The 22,739-nt window shown below is 39.4% G+C and overlaps 1 protein-coding gene across 1 annotated transcript in view; it reads left to right on the top strand.

The window, feature by feature from the left end:
- The window catches only part of SNX25 (sorting nexin 25), a 255,337-nt gene that overhangs the window by 211,747 nt on the left and 20,851 nt on the right, over window positions 1-22,739 (top strand). The window contains exons 11-13 of the mRNA XM_007948369.2: window positions 6,017-6,148; window positions 9,513-9,653; window positions 15,372-15,485. Of these exons, the coding sequence (XP_007946560.2) occupies window positions 6,017-6,148; window positions 9,513-9,653; window positions 15,372-15,485 (387 nt within the window). The remainder of the gene's footprint in view (window positions 1-6,016; window positions 6,149-9,512; window positions 9,654-15,371; window positions 15,486-22,739) is intronic.

The raw sequence follows: 22,739 nt of genomic DNA on the forward strand, positions 1-22,739 counted from the left end.
TGGGTTTGAACTGCCAGCCTTCTGGTTAGCAGTCAAGTGCCTTAGGCACTACACTACCAGAGCTCCTGATTTTAAAACATACAGCCATGGTAATCAGAACAGCCTGGTATTAAATACCCTTAGGTAGGGTGGGATTTACAGATGTTGGTCATTAGGTGTTCTTGTAGTTGAAGTACAACAGTGGTTTTTCATGCCCCTGGTCATGGCTATAGTCCATGTAAGAATAATGGTGTATGTTGTATTTATGTTAAATATAGCTCTTGTGATTGGTTTTGTGGGTTTTTCTTCTAAACCTTCACCTATTTATGGGGGCCTACGGTTGATTATAGGAGCTCTGGGAGTGTAGTATCTAAGGTACATGACTGCTAACTAGAAGGCTGGTGGTTCAAACCCACCAGCCACTCCTCGGAAGAAAGGTCGGGCAATGTACTTCCGAGGTGATACTGCCTCGGAAACCCAAAGTGGGGTTGCTATGAGTCAGGTCTGACTTGAAGGCACATAACAACAACAACAGGGTTGATTGTAAGTGGAGGGGTTGGGTGTGGTCTCGTAATTAATTTTAGTGGTTCATTTGTAGGGTTAATAGTGTTCTTGGTATATCTAAGGGGGATATTTGGCTATACTATGGCCATGGAGACTGAAGAATAACTGGAAGCTTGAGGGTCAAACATGATAGTATTTGGGTCTTTATGCTTAGGTTTGTTACTGGAGATTAGTGTAGTTTTGTGATTGATGAGTGGCAGTGGAATGTTAGATTTTGATGTAAGTCATTTGGAGAATTGATTAGTTTTTAATAGTGATGTGGTGTGTGTAGTTTGTGAAGATTATGCTGGTGGTTCATTTTTATAATTATGGAAGTTGGGTAATGGTTATGGCAGGGAGATCATTGTTCATCAGTGTATCGTTATTGAGATTACTCAGGATCATTAGAGGGAAATGATTATTCCGGCAGAAATTGATACCAGGAAGGAGAAGAAGTAGAATTTAATTAGGTCTTTTTGGTTAGAGATGAGTAAGGAGGCTAAAAGGTTTATAGATGCAATATTTTTAGGAATGATTTTTTCTAATCAGATGAGATCTAAGGCAGTGGTAACTAAGTTTTGACCAGTGTGAAGGATGGAAAATGGAAGTGAACAGTGTAGATAATAGCCTAGTATATTTGAAAACTTGAATGAGTAATTGTTGTTATTATGTGCCGTCGACTCAGATCTGACTCATAGCGACCCCTCCTTCGGTTTCTGAGATGGTATCACTATGGAAGTAGATTGCCCAACCTTCCTTCTGAGGAGTGGCTGGTGAGTTTGAACCGCCAGCCTTCTGGTTAGCAGTCAAGTGCCTTAGGCACTATGCTACCAGAGCTCCTGAATGGGTAATTAGGAGGACAGAATTTTAGGTTGTAGCTTAGAGGGTTTAGTTCTAGTACCAATAGGAAACCAGTAAGTGTGATTGTAAGTGCTGTGTGTTTGATGAAGGGGGTATAGTTATTTGGGGTACTGTGGTGGGGTAAGGTGGAGGGAGATGATATAGCCTTGAAGATAACTGTGGGTTTGGAGATTTAAATGTTGTAGGTTCTTGAGACATGGCAGTTAATGGGTCTTGATAACATGTTTAGTGCCTTTGTTCTACCTCCTAGTTCAATGCATAGTGCTTAGGGTCCTAAAAGCAGCCACCCAAGGTAAGATAATAGTTCTCTATTTGCCTGGAGCAATAGGGGAAGATGAAGAGTTAGTAACAGGAAAAGGATATGGAATTTGTGGCTAATTGCCTCCGTGAAGAACTCCGTCCTTTGCCATGAGATCAGAAGAACTGAATGATGTCCAGCTACCATTACTGAACATTTTGATCAAAAATTCCATAGAAGTCTGATTAAAGGCAGAAAGTACAGAACAGAATTTCAAATTCTTATGGATTCCAGACTTCCTGGAGCCATGAAGTTTGGATGAATCCCTGAAACTATTACCCTGATAAATGAATAAGGTTTTAAAGCTTAAACCATAATTAACCCCTGAAGTCTTCTTAAAACCAAACAGTAAAAAATGTCTGCCTTGAGCATTGTGCTCTTTTTTTTTTTTTTTTTTTCTTTTTTTAATTGTTACTGTGATTTGGGTAAAAGTTTACAGAACAAATTCACTTTCAAGCAGTTCACATACACTTTGTCTTATGACATTGACTACCGTTTACCACAATGCAACATCTCCCTTCCCACTTTCTCCACATAGTTACCTCTTCCCTGTATCCTTCCCCCCCATGCATTCCTGCCACCTGAGCTGTCTCCCTGTGCATACACAGCCCTTCTATTCTCCCATGATTGGTCTCTCCAAGGAGTATATCTACCTAATGTAAATGTTCAGCTCATATGCCTGTCTTTTGTTTGCCTGGAAGCCACAAGAGTGGGTTCAATTCCAGACCTGAAGGGCAAGTAGGGGCCATAGTCTCAGGGGTTCCACCAGGTTCTATCAGACCAGCAAACCTGGTCTTTTTTTTTTTTTTTTAATAATTTTGAGTTTTGTTCCACACTGTTCTCCCACTCTATCCAGGATTTCCTACAGTGATCCCCCTCCAAGAGGTTGACAGTGGTAGCTGGGCACCATCTAGTTCTTCTGGTCTCATAGTTATATAGGCTGAGGACTGTATGGTGTACCAGTTGCTTGAACTAATTGTTTCTACGTGTCTTTGGTTTTCTTCATTCTTTGCTCTGGATGAGGAGAGACCCATCATTGCATTGAGATGGCCACTTGCAAGCTTTTAAGATCCCAGTCACTACTTGCCAAAGTAGGATATGGAACAATGTTTTTGTGTAGTATGTTATGCCAGTTGAGCTTGATGTCCCCTGCAACTATGGTCCCAAGCCCACAGGTCCAACTACTCGCTCCCTCTGGGAAGCTGGCTGTGGCCAAGAAGTGACTACAACCTTGTCCCTTGTCAGCTCTACTATATACCTGGAAATTCTTACAGAACATACAAATACACTTGTAGAAACATTGTCTGCCAACCCTCTACATGGTCTTGGGCACACTTCCCCCTGCACAGACATATCTACTAGTTCAGCCTGTCCATTCATCTGTCCACCTGTGTATCAGTGTTTGCCTTCACTGACAACCCAATACTGTATGTGCAAAAGGGTTCATCTTTGTTGTCTGTACCATGCACTTTGATGTCTTCCTCTTCCTCAGTGCCACTGTGTTGATCACTCACATTTGGTGCATTGCCCTTCTCTTCACCCAAACCAATACTTGTCTCTACCTGTCTAACAGTGTTCCCTCTCCCCCTCCCACCCCTGGTAACCAACAAAGAAAGTTTCTTTCCATATATAAACTTTCCCTTGACTTTTTACAATGACAGACTAATACAATATTTGTCTTTCTGTGACTGACTCATTTCACTCAGCTTAATGTGTCCTCTAAGTTCATCTACTTTATGCAGTGTTTTGCTGATTCTATTCTTTAGGGTTGTCATTATGCTCTTTCAAGAACTATCTACATGGGATCAAACTGACAACAATTCCAAAGATTAGATAGGAACCTTAAGAGGCAGTGAGTTTTTATTAACAGGGGATTTTTCCCAAAACTCAGAAAAGGAGGGTGAGAATGGTTGCACAACTCAAAGAATATAATCAGTGTCACTAAATTGTACCTGTAGAAACTGTTGAATTGGTTTATGTTTTTCTTTGTATGTTCTTAAAAACAACAATAAAATAAGTTAAAAATTTTAAAAAAGAAATAATGTCAGAAATTTCAGTGAGTTATATTAGGTTTTCTGGGAATGCGTGCTCAATCCTTTTGAGCCATCTTCAGTATTACTTTATGGACATTCAAGATGCTTTTATAGTAATGGAATATACCTGAAAGGAACCAACTTATTGTGAGTCAGTCATCAGTTTATAGCCAGAATATCTATTCATTTATAACAAGGGTATTATCTAGTTAAACCAGTGGGCTTTCTTTAAAAAAATAAAAAATGAAGAGGAAAGTTTGACAGTGGCATGTGACATTTGTTAGTACTAAGCTATCTATAGAATTGGAAAGAGTTCTATATATTTCTTTCTGTATGAAGGAAGTTAAATGTGAAAGTCACTTTAATAATCCTTAGTGGTATTTTTTCCTGGGTTGCCATAATAAATATGTTCATTCTACCCCATACATATGTAGGGCCTAAGGGACTTGACTGCTAACCAGAAGGCTGGCAGTTCAAACCCACCAGCCACTCCTTGGAAGGAAGGTTAGGCAATCTACTTCCATAGTGATACTGCCTCGGAAACCCAAAGAGGGGTCGCTGTGAGTTGGAGATGACTCGATGGCACATAACAATAACAACCCCATGCATGAGTCATTCCTAGTTAGTATGTATAGAACTTGGAAAGAGCTACAGCTTCCCAGGTGAAGAGATCATCTTTGAGACACTAATAGAATTAGCTGGAGTCATAGATAATTTGTATCTGCAATATGGTATGTACTTTAAGAATAGTTGTTTCATTTATTCAGGCTTAATTCCATTATAAAATATGAAAGATCAGTTAGAGGATATTCATTGAGTTATTTTCTGTTTGGTTCATTGTTAGGTTGAAAGCTATTCTTCAACCTACTTTTTTACAGAGCAAATTGGTTTCAGTTCATACATACTTTGTTTTGTGACATTGCTTTTAATCCTCACAATGTAACAGCAGCACTCTTCCCATTTTCTACCTGTGTTTTACCATTTCCATTTGTTGTTCTTACCTATCCCTTCAGCCTTTCTTAAAAGAACTTCCAATAACTGTGAAATAAAACATTGCAAAGTATAATTTTTTGAAAGAATTCGCAGGAAATTTGGAGAGATTGACAAATATTTTTTCCTTAAATTACACACAAATCTTTTATTATAGTTAAGGCAATCTACATTTCATATTAAGTCAAATTGTCAATAGGTTACTCAAGGGAGCACTCTGCTTTTGGCAGGTGTGTACAGGACTCAAAGGGACACTGAAGATGTAAAGGAGCTAAAACTGCTCTCTAGAAGGAAAGACCATCCTCCCTCTACATAGTCTTTTGTTTGTGTTGGTAAAAAGCAAAATAGTCTAGCTAGTGTTTAGTTGGGAGCTCTGGTAGCGTAGTACCTAAGGCACTTGACTGCTAGCCAGAAGCCTGGCGGTTCAATCCCATCAGCCACTCCTCAGAAGGAAGATGGGGCAATTTACTTCCGTAGTGATACTGCCTCAGCAACCCAAGGAGGGGTCGCTATGAGTCAGGTCCGACTCGACGGCACATAACAACGACACAACAACAGTGTTTAGTTAAGTTTTTGAAAAATCTAAGCCCATATTCATGTTTAAAAGGTTTTCATAATGTGACAGCATCCACCAAAAAATCCCATTATAGAGGATTTTTCTGAATTAAATATCTAATAGTGTCAGATCATTTTCCCATATGTACATAGTGGAGCTGCCTTCTTTCCTCCATAAAGAAAGCCAAGGATTTGCTTAACAATCCTTCCTCTTTCAGAAGTCTCTATACCAACAGTGTAATTTGTCTATTGGATATGAAGTTAACCTTTTAGTTTACTTTTCTGAAATCGTTCCAGGGTGGTTTTTGTTTGATTTTTTACTCTACAGAGATGGTTGTGAGTATAGAGAACACTGTCCAATTTTACATTAATATTGGGAATAAATTATGAACCAGGCAGAATTTCAGAACATAAATGACAATTGATGCTGTGCTGGTCACTGAAGAATACAAGGAAATACAGAGTGTGGCACCTGCTCTCAGAGAGCAACATGCAGATTGTTGAACAAAAACCAGAGTTTCATGAAAACAAAACTTAGTCATGGCACTTATTGATAGTAAATTGCTGGATGATATGGTGTAGGCTGGCTTTCTAAGGAAGCAGAGAACCTGGTACACTGCAAGTTCAGGAGACTTTGAGGCAGAGATGCTGTCCTCAGACTGCAGAAGTGATACATTGTAACAAAAATATCCAAGGAAATAGTAAGCATGGCATTTTAAGTGGTTTCCTAACTCCCAGGATGTTTTCCCTGTGGCAGATAGTTTCCAAGTTGAAGGATGAAATAATGCTAATGGAGAAGGAGCGCACAGACCTTCAGCTGCACATGGCGAGAACAGATTGGTGGTGTGAGAACCTCGGCATGTGGAAAGCCTCCATCACCAGTGGTGAGGTAGGACCACCTGCTTTCCTCTGAATTTATTTTAAAAGTTTGGATTTATGAGGCAGTATTTTGTCCCAGATGTTTAGGATTGAGGATAAACCAAACCAAATTCACTGCTGTTGAGTCGATTCAACTCATAGCGACCCCCCCTTGGGTTTCCAAGGCGGTATCTCTGTGGAAGTAGATTGCCCAGTCTTCCTTCTGAGGAGTGGCTGGTGGGTTTGAACTGCCAGCCTTCTGGTTAGCAGTCAAATGCCTTAGGCACTATGCCACCAGAGCTCCAAGATTGAGGATAGATAACTTACATTCATTTCTTTAGATGGCATTGTCCTACCTCCCCACCCCTATATTACTAGTCTTCTTGACCCATGATTGGGAACTGTACTAGGCTGCCTGGTATAGATCTGATCTCACACACCACTTCATATAGAAAATTATCACTGTTTATTTGAATTATAAGCAACTTTGCCATTAGAACAATTAATGTGCTTCATTTTATTTTTCATTGAAACTTGAAATAAAATTGAAAACACTTTTTAAAATTTAGAGATGAAAAAATTAAAAATTTAGGTGTTTCTGATTGTTTTGTCTTGCTGTGGCTTTAGTTGCGCAAAACCCGATAGCTTTGCAATCTTCAATAAGGAATATATTTTTTCCCTTTAAATCAGAAAATCTTTTACTATTCTTTGAAGGAGGTAGCATAACAGTTTTCAGAATACATTATATCTTTTTTCTCTTGTCTGTAAGAATAATTTAATTTAGGAAGAAAGATGCTTATAGGGATCTTACATTGTTACTGCTGATAACTCCTTTCCCACTGCTCTACTATAGTCATGTGGAAAATGGACTAATAGTCATGTCCACCATATAATAGAAAGAACAAGATCCTGAGCAAGACAGTGGTAATGTTTTACTCTGTTATTGTTTCAAATAACGTGTCAAACATTTAACAACTGAGATTTGCAAGGGCCTGTCTACCCAAATTATCTTTGTGCATTTCTGCCTTTCCTTTCAACCCAGTGACTTTATGACTTTACATACTTGCTGGTATAAAATTCACAACCTTAAATTCACCTCTGGATTAAACAGCAAAACAAAGCATGTTCTCCATGAGCTACTCAAAAAGCACAGACACTACCTGGGAGTTTAACAAATACTGTTAGCATGTTCTTGGCACTCACTGGCACTCTCATTAAGCTAAGCTGCAGGACAGTTTACTCTTTTTCTGGGGAGATTGGGAAAATGGGTCAGGGAAGATTGCATTCAGCCTTGGTGTGCCATAGAGAAACCGTGGCAAATGTAGATGGTTTTATCTTTTGGGTGGAAGTCTAAGAAGAAGGTAAGTTCAAGGCTATGTAATACCAAAAGATAGTAGACGATGCCTGTGGAAGGAAAGTACAACAAACTCTGTCATCTCTTCCCTTTTGCCTAGAGCTGCCTCTGACATTTCCCAGTTTACTGAAATCATATTCAAGTGTTTAAAAAGAAAGAAAAAGCCCTTCCCGAGGTACTTTGCTCTGATAATCAGTTGTTGCTGAAGGGCTTGCTGTGTGTAGTACCTTGGTGTGGTAGTTTACTTTGTGTGTCAGCTTGGCTAGGCCTGGTTGAGTGGCTGGCTGCTGGATGTGGTATTCCCCATGATGAGATTGGTAATCAACTCCATGGTGGAATCTACTGTGAGCAGCTGAGTAGCTGCCTTAGTGATGTGGTCTGCTTCCTGTATATAAGGAGAAGCCTTGGGAATGGTCTTTAGCTTATGGCACGCTTAAATCCTGCATGTAGCCATGTCATTGTTCAGCAGCCTGCCATGTTCTGCCAGCCTTGGAACCTTTAATGAACTTGAATTAATGGCCTGCCATGTGTGGTTTGGTAACATCGGAACTGTGCCTTATTACTTGTCAACCTTTGGCTTGTCAGTCTCAGCAGCAGCCAGCAGCTGAGTGAAGAAAAGCCTCTAGCTTTCTAGCTTCAGTGGGCTGGGAGCAGGAGACAGAGCTGAAGCTTTCACCCAGCCCCTAGAGCCCAGCATTTTGTACTTGGACTTCTAGCCTCCAAACTGTAAGAGAATAAACTCCAGTTTGTTCAAGCCATCACATTTGTGCTATATGCTTGTCAGAGCAGCATTAGGTAACCAGAACACTTAGTCACTGAAGAAGTAAAGGAAATGGAAACGGGCCACCCAGCTGCCAGAATTCACAAAGCAGTCCCACACAGAAATGTGCAGTGGGAAGTGTGTTGATGTTATGTCAGATGTTCCTGAGTTCTCGTACTGACTGACCCTCTTGCTAGATGTATGATCCTGGAAAAATCAGTTACCATGCCTGTGCCTCTGCTTCCCATCCTTATGTGGGATGCTAGTCCTACCTTGCTGGGCTCAGCAGGGTATTCAGCAAATGTCTTTTATTGACACTCTCTAATACCATTTATGGTATCAATTCAAACTCAGTTTCCATGCAGTCTTCTTTTTGTTTATTCTCCATTTATGTTGAAAATAATAGTGACCTGTGATGAATTATGATTGTGTGTTGTATATGTGTATCAATAGTCTTAAAATTAGGAGGTAGAAGAAATTATATCTCCTAGTGAAGAATTTCATGAGACTAGATATGAAGATTTGTTAGCCCTGAAATTAAACTGGGGACATCCTCAGCTGTCTCTGAGAGAGATTCTGGTATAGCTGACACCTGTTTGCTTTCTGTTCAATTGTTTTTTCAAGGAAATGCAGCCAGAATTTTAAGTCTGCTGTGTTAGTTTTCTGTCACACTAACAAATCCCACAAAAAATATTGTGGCTTAAAACAATACCTATTTATTAATTCATGGTCTGTAGGTCAGAGGTCCTGCACAGTGTGATTAGGTTTTCTGCATACTGTATCATAAGGCTGAAATCAAGATGTTGGCCAGATACCTGACTTCCTGTCTGGAGAAGAAAAGTCTGGGAAAAAGTCTGCTTCCAAGTTCCTGAATTCTATTGTTGACAGAATTCAGTTATGCACTGCTAAAACTGAGATCCCTGTTTCCTTGCTGGCTATTGACTGGGAGTCACTCTGAGCTCCTAGAAGTCTTCTCATGTCCTTTTCGTGTGTTGCCCTGCATCTTTAAGCCAGTGACAGCATGTCAAATCCTTATGCTTTGAATTTCTCTGATTTCCTTTCTGCTCAGGTGATTAGGTTAGGTCCACCCAGATAATCTTTCTATTTTATGGTCAACTGTGCCATGTAACATAATGTAAGTGCTAGAATAAATTCCATCATATTCACAACCTCAGAAATTATGCAGGGCCATGTACATCAGGGGTGAGGAGGCATCTTCAGTGACATTTGTAATTCTGCCTACTACGTCTACTTAACCTGCTTTTTATTGGTGTTTTCAAGGTTACAGAAGAGAATGGTGAGCAAATGCCCAGTTATTTTGTCATGGTAAGCTTACAAGAAGTTGGAGGAGTTGAAACGAAGAACTGGACAGTCCCCAGAAGGCTCAGTGAGTTTCAGAATTTACACCGGAAACTTAGTGAGGTATGAACACTTGTGAACACAGGATTCTAGAATTATTGAGCTAGAAGAGATTCAAGATCTCATTTTCATAGATAAAGAAAATGGATCAATCTTTTTCCTTTTTTGTTGATGTGGCTGAGTGACATTTTCAGCATGACATGAGAAATTGACACATAGATCTACTCTAGTCTAGATCTATAGTACAAATAATTGTCAGATCTTCATTGTAAATTACCACAGAATTCCAGGGCTAGAATGGAACTATGGGTCCATGTAGGGGCAGTGGTATTGAAACTACCAGTTGTGACCCATTAGTGGGTAGTAAAATCAATTATAAGTTACAGCAATAAAAAAGAGAGTAGTATATTGGAGTATATCATGTGTAATAAGGGAGGCAGCAGAATATAGTAGCAGTTGAAAGCTTAGACTCCAGAGGCTGACTCTGTTTGAGTTTGAATCCTAGCTCTACCACTTACTAGCTGTATGACTTGGGACTTGTCACTCAATCACTTTATGCCTTAGTTCTCACATCAATAAAATACAAATATTAATAATAGCTACCCCACCAAACACATGACGTTGTGAGAATTAAGGGAGTAAATATGTGCAAAGCATTTAGAAGAATGTGTGGCACATAGTAACATTATTTTGGTTGTTGTTATCATTACTACTAGTAGTAGTAATGTAGTAGCAGTAATGGTAATAAGCATTTTTTTTGTGATTATTTTCTCTAGTCTACAGATTATCCTTTTGGTTTGTTTATCCTAATTTTCAGGTGTTCAGAAGTTCTAGTTTGTGTATAGTCAACTCTCTTGATATTTTTTCTTTGCTTTTATGTGTTAAATAGTCCTTATTTATGCTAGAGCTTTTCTGTGCTTTGATGTATTTTTAAATTCACTCTTTAATTTCTGATTGTGTGTGTGCATATAATCTATGATCTTTAGTTCTTAAATGAGTTTCCTCTACTTGCAGACTACATTTTTAAACACCTTTAATTAAGCTTTTCTCTCCCAATGGACTTGATGCATCATTTATTAAATACCAAGTTCTAATATGATCTTACAGGTAAAATAGGAATTGAGAATGAGACTGGCACACGAAGAGGAAAGGAATGACAGAAAGAAGAAACAACAACAAATAAAACAGCAGTTAAACAAGTGAGGGCAGAGACAGGTGCTGCCCCTTAGTTGTCATGAGTCTCCATTTCAAGACACACTCTTACCACCTAAGAGTAACTTTATCACCTTCTACTAGATGTGTGCATAGTACCTAAGGCACTTGACTGTTAACCAGAAGGCTGGCAATTCAAACCCACCAGCCACTCCTCAGAAGGAAGGTTGGGCAATCTACTTTCGTAGTGATACCGCCTCAGAAACCGAAGGAGGGGTCGCTATGAGTCGGGTCTGACTCGACGGCACGTAACAACAACAACAGCTAGATGTGTGTAGGACTTGAGAGAGTGTTCTCAATAGCTGCTGGAAATAAAGCAAGAAGTAGCTTAGAGATGGCTTATCCAAAGATAAGAAGGAAGCAGTAAGTTAGATGAGAAATCAAACAGGAGAGATCAGCAAGGTCCTTTGTATTTAGGGAGACTGGTTCTGAGACGTCTAACATTTCGTTTATCTTTAAACATCCCCACTGCTTGTCCCCTTTGCCCTTTCTCCTTGTGTATTTAGCAATAAAGTTCTGAGAAGACATCTGAGAGCCTCTATGCTTGTTTTCTCCAGAGATAGAAAAGGAAGAATCTATGGGACCAGGAAGAGCGAATCCAGAGTATGTGAACTGATGGCAGAGGCGAAGGGGCGGCCACAAAGATAAAGGATGACTGGGGACTTCTTGCAGGGAGTGCAGAGTCAGACAGTCTCCAGAGTTCCCTGGACCCTCTTCCTCTTTTAAAAATCCTGTTCTCCTACCCCAAGGGGAAGACATTCTGCTCCCAAAACTTCCTGCTATGAAGAGATATCCCCACTGACAGGAGTGACCAGTCTGGGCTCCATAACAAGGGCATGGGATGTAGGTACTGAAAAAGGAAGGGAGCAAAGAGCATATATGATCCTAGGAAGTTTCTCACGCCAAGAGCAGGATTTGTTTGGAGAAGATCGTCTTCTAACATAATTCTGGATGGAAAACCAGCCACTGAGAAAATTTGAAAGGCCCTGCTGAGATGCCTAAGTTTTTTTTTTTTTTTTTTTTTTAATTGTGATTTGGGTAAAAATTTACAGAGCAAATACATTTTCTATATAGCAGATCACATACACTTTGTCTCATGACATTGACCACAATTTAGCACAATGCAACATCTCCTCTCCCACTTCCTCCCGATAGCTACCACTTCCCTGTGTCTGTCCCTCCATGCACTCCTACCCCCTGAGCTATCTCCCTGTGCCTGAGCATCCCTTCTTTCTCTCTTGCTTGTTCTCTCCAAGGAGTGTATCTACCTCAGGTAAATGCTCAACTAGTATGCCTGTCTACTGCTTGGCTGGAAGCCACAGGTGTGTGTTAATTCAGACCTGAAGGGCAGCTGGGGGCCATAGTCTCAGTGGTTCCACCAGGCTCCATTGGGCCAGCAAACCTGTTCCCTGCTTTTTTTTTTTTTTTCAAATGATTTTGAGTTTTGTTCCACATTGTTCTCCCTGTCTATCCAGGATCTCCTACAAAGATTCTCTTCCAAGTGGTTGACAGTAGTAGGCGAGCACCGTCTATTTCTTCTATTTTTATAGTCATATAGGCTGCAGATTGGATGGCATACCACCCTATGCAGTGAGCATACCGTGAATGTTTGGTTTTCTTCATTCTTCTTGGCTCTGGACGAGGAGAGACCCATCGTTGCATCTAGATGGCGCTTGCAAGCTTTTAAGATCTCAGTCGCTACTCGCCACAGTAGAAGGTGGAACAATGATTTGTGTAGTATGTTATGCCAGTTAAACTTGATGTCCTCTGCGACTATGGTCCCGAGCCCACAGGTTCAACTACACCGTCCCTCTGGGTGGCTGGCCGTGAGCAAGCAGTGACTACCACCTTGCGCCTTTCAGCCCCTTGACACACCTGGGAATTCAGATCATACACATAAAGTTATTGGACCACTGTCTGCCAACCCTATACGTGTTCCTGGGTGCATTCTCCACTTCATATAGATACCTGATATTTCAGCCTGTCCACGCATCTATCCACCCATGTGTCCGTGTTTGCCTTCACTGAGCATGCCATACTGTATGTGCAAAAGGGTTTTATAGAACTTGTCAGTTTTATGTGTGTGTGTGTGTGTGTATATATATATGTATGTGTGTGTATATATATATGTGTGTGTGTGTATATATATGTATGTATGTATGTGTGTGTGTGTGTGTCTATACCACATATGGATATGTAGATACACATGTGCATTATGGTTTATAGTATGGAATGTGTTTCCTACTGTGGGTTTTAGTTAAAAATGTTTAGAAGCCACTAATCTAGGTCAGTCCTTTTATTTGATATATGAGGGAAACTGATCCCATAGAGCTCAATTGACTTGTCATAGGACATATAGTGGTCAAACCAGAATTAGAATCCAGTTGCCTTACTTTTAATTCATTATTCTTACCACTTTTCATCAGGAGCTGCATCTTCTGTAACTGTCCTTCTAGTGGAGGTAATGTCCTTTACCCCAGAATTTAAAAAGTTCACTTCTTTAAGGCTATTTTCTTCTTGCTCAGAATGAACTGATACTGGTAAACCCTATAACACCTCTCAGACACTCCTTTTGCAGAGGATATTATGTGTATTTCCTTTAACCTTATCAACAAGGTTTTTAACCCTGTTAATCACTAACTTCTGAATGCTGTAACTTTAGCTTCTTTTAAAAGGATGGGACCAAAACTGTAAAATTTCCTCAATGTTGAGTAAAATTGACAGTTCAGAAAGATGTGCTGTTTACCCTGTGACAGACTGTTGTGAACTCACAGTGTTTAGTATCAGTCTGAACTTGCTGATTTGAAAGGAGAAGGAAAGAGGAAAAGGAATTTAGGGGAGACTTTGTAATAAAATGTACTTGGAAAATAAAATGTACTTAGAAAATAAAAAATAATTACACTGAAGTAGTAGAAGAAACAAATGTTGTAAAATTCCATGTCTGTCTAACCAGCTCATTGTCATCTTTTCCTGATCTACGTATAATCACTGGGCTCTTGTCTGACCCTTGCTAGTGTTACTTTTCCTGTTTTGAAAGAACCTTCCTGTTGACAGCTGTGACAGGAAGCACCTTTCAGGTCCCTGGTGATTTTAATTTTCTCTTCTTTCACTGCCTGTTTCATGTCTCTAAAATTTTGTCCTGACTTTGGGCCCTGACTTATAGTCTTCTTGAGTGATTGCTGTTGTGCTTACGGTGGCCTATATAGGAAAGGCCAAGTTTTCCTTTTCCTTTTCCACCACTTAAAGCACTTAACTTCCATTTGTTACCGTTGTTACTTGTAACTTGTTGCATGCTGTCCTTTACTGTGGTCAGACCAGCCGGGACCGCTGTGACCCTTCTGTGCACTGATGTTGACAATGGTGCTTGTTTATTTTTCAGTACCAGTCACTTTCATTAAGCGTTACAAATGGCCCCAGTGCTTCACTGAAGGCTTGTGTTTGGAATTAATGGCTAGGGTCTGGAGCATTTGGAGTCTACTCTCTTTTAAGTGTCTGACGAGCAGACTGGCAGAGTCTTGTGGGAATTAGCATAAAGTCAGGTGGACCTGGGTTTTAATCCTGAACTTGATTTTCTCATGAGTAGAATAGGAGTGCATAATTGTAAGACTTGTAAGAGTGAAATAACATATTCCAAGCTTTCAGCAGTGTCTGGCAGAGTATAAGACTTCATCCACAAAAGGTGGATTGTTACTTGTTAATAATATATTTTTATTATTAGATTTATATTACACAATTTGCAGTTCAAAGGCAGAAGTATAGCTACTACTTAAGTTATTCTTTCCATTGTTTCCTTTGCCATCTCTGATAATTTTTACAAAGATATTATAAGCAAAACACATTATAATAGAAATTTTTTTTTTTCCTGGAACACAGGTTTTCCTGCCTAGCCATATTGTGCTTCTGTTTTGTGTTCTGCAGATATTTGTAGTGCTAACTCATCTTATCAGCCTAGCTTCATGATTTCCCAGCTTTCAAGCATATGTAGATCTAGGATGGTTATAGCTTTTTGCCACCAAATGTCCTTTTCTCCAGATACTTTGTGCCTGATTAATATGGAAAGCTTTCAAGATCTTAAATCTCAAAAGAACAAATAAAGGAGAAAGATATTTGGTTTGTTCTAGTTATAACAACTCTCTACTTTACCAAGCATGATGTCCTTCTCCAGGGATTGGTCCCTCCTGATAACATGTCCAAAGGATGGGAGACAAAGTCTTGGCATCCTTTTTTCTAAGGAGCATTCTGGCTGTACTTCTTCCAACACAAGTTTGTTCATTCTTCTGGCAGTTCTTCACTGCCATCATAATTCAGATATATCAGTTCTTTTCATCTTCCATTTCCATTTCAGTAGAGGGTCAGCAAAAATGAGGAAAACCCTTTACGAGATGGACTGACACACTGACTACAACGATGGGCTCAAGCATACCGACTGTTGTGAGGATGGCACAGGACGGAGCAGCATTTCATAGGATTGCTATGCATCAGAGCCAGCTCAAAGACACCTAACAACAACAATTACAATGATTAAAATAGAATTTCACAATACTAACATTTAATTTTTTTCCCCCACAGTGTTTTCCTTCTTTAAAAAAAGTCCAGTTGCCTTCTCTTAGCAAGCTGCCTTTTAAATCTGTTGATCAGAAGTTTATGGAGAAGTCAAAGAATCAATTAAATAAGTTTTTACAGGTAAGTGAGTGAAAAGTTTTGGATATGAAAGGAAAAATTACAGTTATTCTGGATTAAACTGTCATTATCCTAAGAGCTTGCTGTTTGTTTTTCCTGTTCTCATGGTTTATGATATTTGGTCTTTTTAAAAAAAACTTTTTATTGAAGTGTAATGTGCATACTGAAAAGTGCACAAATCATAAGCATACAGCTTTCTCTATTTTCATCAACTAAACATACCCATGTAACTAGCACTAGTCCAAGAAACAACATTCCAGTCCCCTCCAGCTTCACTCCTGTCCCTGCTCTCCTCACCAGTGGTAGCCACTGTCCTGACTTCGAACAGCAGCAGTTGGTTGTTTATTTATTTTTTCCCTTAATTTCACATAAATGGAATCACACAGTATGGACTCTTTTGTGCCTGACTTCTTTTCACTCAACATGTTCATGAGATTCATCTATCATGTTGTTGTTAGTTGTAGGTCATTCATGTTCACTGCTGAATAGGTTTTGCATTGTATGAATACACTACATTCTATTTCCTCTACTGTTGATGGGCATTTGGCTAGTTCCCATTTTAAGGCTATTATGAGAGTGCATCTGTAAACCTACTAGTACTTGTCTTTTGGTGAATATATGTTCACCTCCCCTGGGGAGGGGGATTGCTGAGTTGTAAGGTATGCATGTGTTCACTTTAATATATATTGCATGTTTTTCAGAGTGGTTCTAGCAAATTTCACAATGTCACCAGCCATGTTTAAGGGTTCTGATAATCTCCATATCTTTAACCAACATTTATTTTCCGCCTTTTCCTTGTTAGCCATTCTAGTGGGTGTGTAGTAGTATCTCGTTGTTTTGATTTGATTTGGATTTTAGTAGGGACTCATGAAGTTGAGCACCTTCATAAAACATATGGGTCATTTCATTAGTTTCTGTTGTGAAGTAGCTGCTCAAATTGCATTTACCTTTCTGTTGTGTTGCCTATATTTTCCATATTGATTTGTAGTTCAATTTGTGTTTTGGATGTGAGTTCATTGTCTACCATATGAGGTACAGATATCTTCTCTCTTTCTCTCTCTGGATTTTCTTCTCACTCTCTTAACAGTTTCTTTTAATGAATAGAAATTCTCCATTTTAATTTAGTCCAATTTATTCATTTTTTTCTTTTATAGTTAATGCCTTTTATTTCTGTTAAGAAATCTTGACGTACTCCAAAATCCTGAAGATTTTCTTCTAATGTTCTCTAAACACTTTATCCTTTTCCTTTATATGTTTTTTAATGAAAAAGGCTGGCCAAAGGAAGGTTGTTCCCATTTGCTCCCAAATAAACAACTACTTGGTGGTTTGAACCCACTAGCCATTTTGCAGAAGAAAGATGAGACAGTCTGCTTCTGTAAAAATTTACAGCTTTGGGAACCCTATGGGGTAGTTCTGCTCTGCTCTGTAGGGTGGCTATGAGTTGGAATCAACTTGATGACAGTGGGTTTGTTTGGGTCACCTATATCCCAAGTATAGTTGAGTACTCAGACCATGGACCCTGAAGCCCTTAGATTTCTCAGAGGCATGGAGTTTTGCCTTATAAATGTGTTTTGCCTATGCAATAGTGGCTAGAAGTCCTGAGACTTTTAATAATGGATGTTGACAAATTTTTAATAGATGCCATTAAACATAACAAGTGATTCAAAAGGATAGGTCATAATTAAAATTGATATGTTTAAGTCAGAGTTGCCTAGAAAGTGTTAGTTTTGTCTTTCATTCTGTCATATATTCATACATGTGTGTGTGTGTGTGTGTGAGAGAGAGAGAGAGAGAGAGAAGGAATTCCTTTAGGAAATAAAATGTACCTTGTAAAGCTTTCTGAGCTTTATTATTGTATAGCTGGGGTAGAGAATCAATAATGTTTAAATGTTCTTAAGAGACAGAATTTAATACTGTAATATTACCATTTTGTTGCTGATTCAGAATGTCTAGGAAATACTAAATGCACTTAACATATAAACAACAACAACAGGAAAACCAAATTCACTGCCATCAAGTCAGATCCAACTCATAGCGACTCCTCCTTGGGTTTCCGAGGCAGTATCACTACAGAAGTAGATTGCCCAACCGTCCTTCTGAGAAGTGGCTGGTGGGTTTGAACCACCAGCCTTCTGGTTAGCAGTGAATTTAAGGTCTTCTTTATTACATGAATATGTGTGGGACAGAGAACTCTGATTTGGCCTTTGTCTTTGGTTCCTGGAAGCCCTTAGAATTTCCATTGAGATGGCTTTGTCTTCTAAAACAGCCAGGCAACTCTTAAATTTGTGCAAATGAATGGGCTCCTGAGACCACATCTGGCAAACAATCTCAGGAAAGGAGGGGGCCATAATTCAGTCATGCATATTCAGTGATTCACTCGATCATGACTGTGCAAAGAAGCCAATAAGAGACTTGGAATGTGGAACTTCAGAAGCTTCCTAGATTGGTGAGAACATCTGCTTTTGGGAGGGTGGTGCATCTCTGGGGACAGTGGAAAGCCCCATGCTAGGACTTCTACCAGATGTATCCTCTTCTGGTGCATCTCTTCATTTGTATCTTTTCTGGTTATAATAAATGGGTAACTGTAAGTATAAATAACGTCCTGGGATTCTGTGAGCCTTTCTAGAGAATTAACAAACCCATAGAGGGGAAGAGGGCTAGCAGGGCCTTGATCTGCCTATTTGGCAGTTGGAAGGACCACTGTTCTTCTAACTCGTGAACTCTGCTTTTGCTTGAGGTGTCTGATTCAGAGAAGGGCTACACAGGAGTTGGTTTGCAGGACAGAGTCCTTCTAACTTGTGTGTTTGGGCCTGAGCTAGGGCAGCTAGAATGAGATAGTATGCTGAAAAGAGGCTGGTTACAAGGATAATGGAGGATATTGAACTGTGGGAAGGTGAAAACTGGATCTATTTCTAGGTGGGAATAGGATTCATGCTGATCCTTACCACACAGTGGTGAAGGTAGAATTTGCCCACTTTGCCCCTTGCATAGGGTTTTAACATGTGTTTTAAAAATACACGATATTTCAGTTTGGTCCACCCAGCCCTTCTGGCACCTTGCCTGATATGCTACAGAGATTGTGCTTATATTCTGCACTTGCAGGGATGCAGGGGGAGTTTTATACATGCTTTTGTTGCATTGTTGGTGATGGTAATGAGTTATGATTTCTGCTGAAGTGCTAAGAGAAGCATGCATTCTAGTACACTGCTGGTAGGTATTGTGGGCATGGCTAAGGGCAAGAATAATCTGTAGCTAAACCAGGTGAAACAATGGTCTCCAGAGGCCATACATCTTTTAAGTCAAAGGATTTTAAATCAAAGGAAATGATGGCTTAAATTATTTTTCATTTTCTCAAAGACTTTATTTGAAAGTGCTAACTATTCAGTATATTTAGGTAGGCTACATAGCAGACGGCAGTCTCAGAAATAACATCCCACAAACTGCAAACAGGAAAAGATGCAAAATAGTCTATAAGGCAGATATTATTAGGTCCATAGGGCCTTCCAGAAAGAAGGATTCCATTAAATGTGTGTTTATTGTTGCTAACTGCCTTTGAGTTGACCCTGTCTCATGTTGACCTATGTACAACAGAAAGAAATGTTGCCCCATTCTATGTTATCCTCATGTCAGCATGTTATAGTCCATGTAATACAGAATCCATAAACATTCATGAATGTTTATGTATGACATCTGATTCCCTTTCAAGGCATACAGATAATACAGACATTTAATAATCTAGGTATTCATTCTGGCCATGGCATCAAATATATACCTTGCTTCCTGCCTGTATACCATCTTCCCCATTCCTCACAAACACATACCAATTACTCCAGCCATACTGAACTTCTTTGCACTTTTCCCCAACAGTGCTTTACACACTTAATATATGTTCTCCCTTTTTTACTTCTAGGGCTAGACAAGCAAGTACCTGTAGAACTTCAGGAAATTTCCAATTTAAGGGCCAGTAACAATAGTTACCACCACTCATCTGTCAGTTTGTCTTACTGTGGTGACTCACATGTTGCTGTGAGGCTGGAGACTATGCTATTGGTATTTCAAATACCAGCAAGGTGACCCACAGTGGACAGGTTTCAACAGAGCTTCCACGCCAAGACAGACTGGGAAGAAGGACGGGGCCACCCACTTCTGAAAAAATTGGCTGATGAAAACCTTATGAGTAGCAGTGAAACACTGTCTGATATATTACTAGAAAACTTTACAAACAACCATGAGACACTGTCTGATATAGTGCCAGAAGATTAGCCCCTCAGGTTGGAAGGCACTCAAAATATGACTGGGGAAGAGGTGCCTCCTCAAAGTAGAGTTAACATTAATGATGTAGATGGAGTAAAGTTTTCAGGACCTTCATTTGTTGGTGGGAAATGACTCAAGAAGAAATAGCTGCAGACATTCATGAATAACCAGAAAGTGGAATGTATGAATATCGGAAAATTGATCATTGTAAAAGATCAATATCTGAGGCATTAATGAGCTGAAATGGACTGGTATTGGCCATTTTGAATCAGGCAGTCATATAGTCTACTATGCCAAGAATGACAAATTAAAGAGGAATGGCATTGCATTCATCATCAAAAAGAATGTTTCAGATCTATCCTGAAGTACAATGCTGTCAGTGATAGGATAATCTCCATATGTATACAAGGAAGACCATTAATTTTACTCTTATTCAAATTTATGCAGCAACCACTAAAGCCAAAGAAGAAAAAATTGAAGATTTTTACCAACTTCTGCAGTCTGAAATTGACCAAACATGCAATCAAGATGTATTGATTATTACTGCTAACTGGAATGTGAAAGTTGGAAACAAAGAAGCGGCGTTGGTAGTTGGAAAACATGGCCTTGATAATAGAAATGATCCCGGAGATTGCATGATAGAATTTTCCAAGACCAATAACTTATTTATTGCAAATACCTTTTTTCAGCAACATAAATAGTGACTGTACATGTGGACCTAGCCAGATGGAATACATAGTGATCAGATCGACTACATCTGTGGAAAGAGGCAATGGAGAAGCTCAATATCTTGAGTCAAAACAACCCAGGAGCTGACTGTGGAACAGAGCATCAATGGCACATTTGTAAGTTCAAGTTGAAGCTAAAGAATATTAAAACAAGTCCATGAGAGCCAAAATTCAACCTTGATTATATCCCACCTGAATTTAGAGACCATCTGAAGAACAGATTTGATGCACTGAATACCAGTGACCAAAGATCAGACGAGTTGTGGGATGACATCAAGAACATCATACATAAAAGAAACCAAATGGTCATTAAAAAAACAGTAAAGGAAGAAAAGACAAAAATGGATGTCAGAAGACTCTGAAACTTGTTCTTGAATGGAGAGTAGCTAAAGCAAATGGAAGAAATGACAAGATAAAAGAGCTGAACAGAAGATTTTAAGAGGCAGCTCGAGAAGAGAAAGTAGCATAATGAAATGTGCAAAGACCTAGAGTTAGAAAACCTAAAGGGAAGAACACAGTCAGCATTTCTCAAGCGGAAAGAACTGAAGAAAAAATTCTCCAGTTGCAATATTGAAAGATTTCTGTGGCAAAATATTGAGCAACGCAGGAAGCATCAAAAGAAGATAGAAAGAATGCACAGAGTCACTGTACCAAACAGAGTTGGTCAATGTTCAGACATTTCAGTAGGTAGCATATGATTAAGAGCCAATGGTATGGAAGGAAGAAGTCCAAGTTGTGCTGAAGGCATTGGTGAAAAATAACACTCCAAGAATTGACAGAATACCCATTGGGATATTCCAACAAATGAATACAGCACTGGAAGTGCTTACTAGTTTATGCCAAGAAATTTGGAAGACAGCTACCTGGCCAAATGACTCGAAGAGGTCAACTTTTATGTCCATTCCAAAGAAAGTGATCCAATACAATGCAGCAGTTATCAAACAGTATCATTAATCTCACATGCAAATGAAATTTTGCTGAAGAAAATTAAAAAAACTGTTGGAGGAGTGTATTGACAGGGAACTTCCAGAAATTCAAATTGGATTCAGAAGAGGACATAGAATGAGGAATATCATTGCTGACAGCAGATGGATCTTGACTGAAAGCAAAGAATACCTTTCTGATGTTTACCTGTGTTCTGTTGACTGTGTGAAGGCATTCAACTGTGTGGATCACAACAAATTATGAATAATGTTATGAAGAATGGGAATTCCAGAACCCTTAATTATTGCTCATGAGGAACCTGTACATAGACCAAGAGGTTGTCCTTCAAACAAAACAAGGGGATATTGCATGGTTTAAAATCAGGAAGAGTGTGCATCAAGGTTGTATCCTTTCACCATACTTATTCAATCTATATTCTGAGCAAATAATCTGAAAAACTGGATTACATGAAGAAGAATGCAGCATAAGGATTGGAGGAAGAATCATTAACATCCTGCAATATGCAGATGACACATCCTTGCTTGCTGAAAGTGAAGATGACTTGGAGTACTTACTGATGAAGATCAGAGACTACAGTCTTCAGTATGAATTATGCCCCAATGTAAAGAAAACAAAAATCCTCACAACTGAACCAAGAAGCAACATCACAGTAAGAAAAGATTGAAAATATTGAAGTTATCAGGAATTTTGTTTACTTGGATCCACAATCAACACCTTTGGAAGCAGCAGTCAGGAAATCAGATGTTGTATTGTACTGGCCAAATCTGCTGCTGCAGGCTTATTTTAAGTGTTGAAGAGCAAAGATGTTGCTTTGAAGACTAAGATATGCCTAACCCAAGCCATGGTATTTTCAGTTGCCTCATATGCATGTGAAAGCTGGACAATGAATAAGAAAGATCTGAGAAGAGTTGATGCCTTTGATTTGTGGTGTTGGTAAAGAATACTGAAAATACCTTGGACTATCAGAAGAATGAACAAATCTGTCCTGGAGGAAGTGCAGCTGACATGCTTCTTGGAAGTAAGAATGGCCAGACTTCATCTCACTTACTTTGGTCATGTTGTCAGAAGGGACCATTCCCTGGAGAAGAATATCATGCTGGTAAAGTAGAGGGTCAGCTGAAAAGGGGAAGATCCTCAATAAAATGGACTGAGACAGTGACTGCAGCAGTGGGCTCAAGTATAGCAAGGACTGTGAGGATGACATAGGCAGTGTTTCTGTTGTACAGAGTCACTATGAGATGGGGCCAACTCAATGGCCCCTAACAACAGCAATAGCAATTATATGAAGGAGCTCTGGTGGTATAGTGGTAAAGGCATTTGGCTGCTAACC

This window comes from Orycteropus afer, unplaced genomic scaffold (genome assembly GCF_000298275.1).
Source record: "Orycteropus afer afer isolate SDZICR_OR568_19922 unplaced genomic scaffold, OryAfe1.0 scaffold00215, whole genome shotgun sequence".
In the NCBI taxonomy this organism is placed as follows: Eukaryota; Metazoa; Chordata; class Mammalia; order Tubulidentata; family Orycteropodidae; genus Orycteropus; species Orycteropus afer.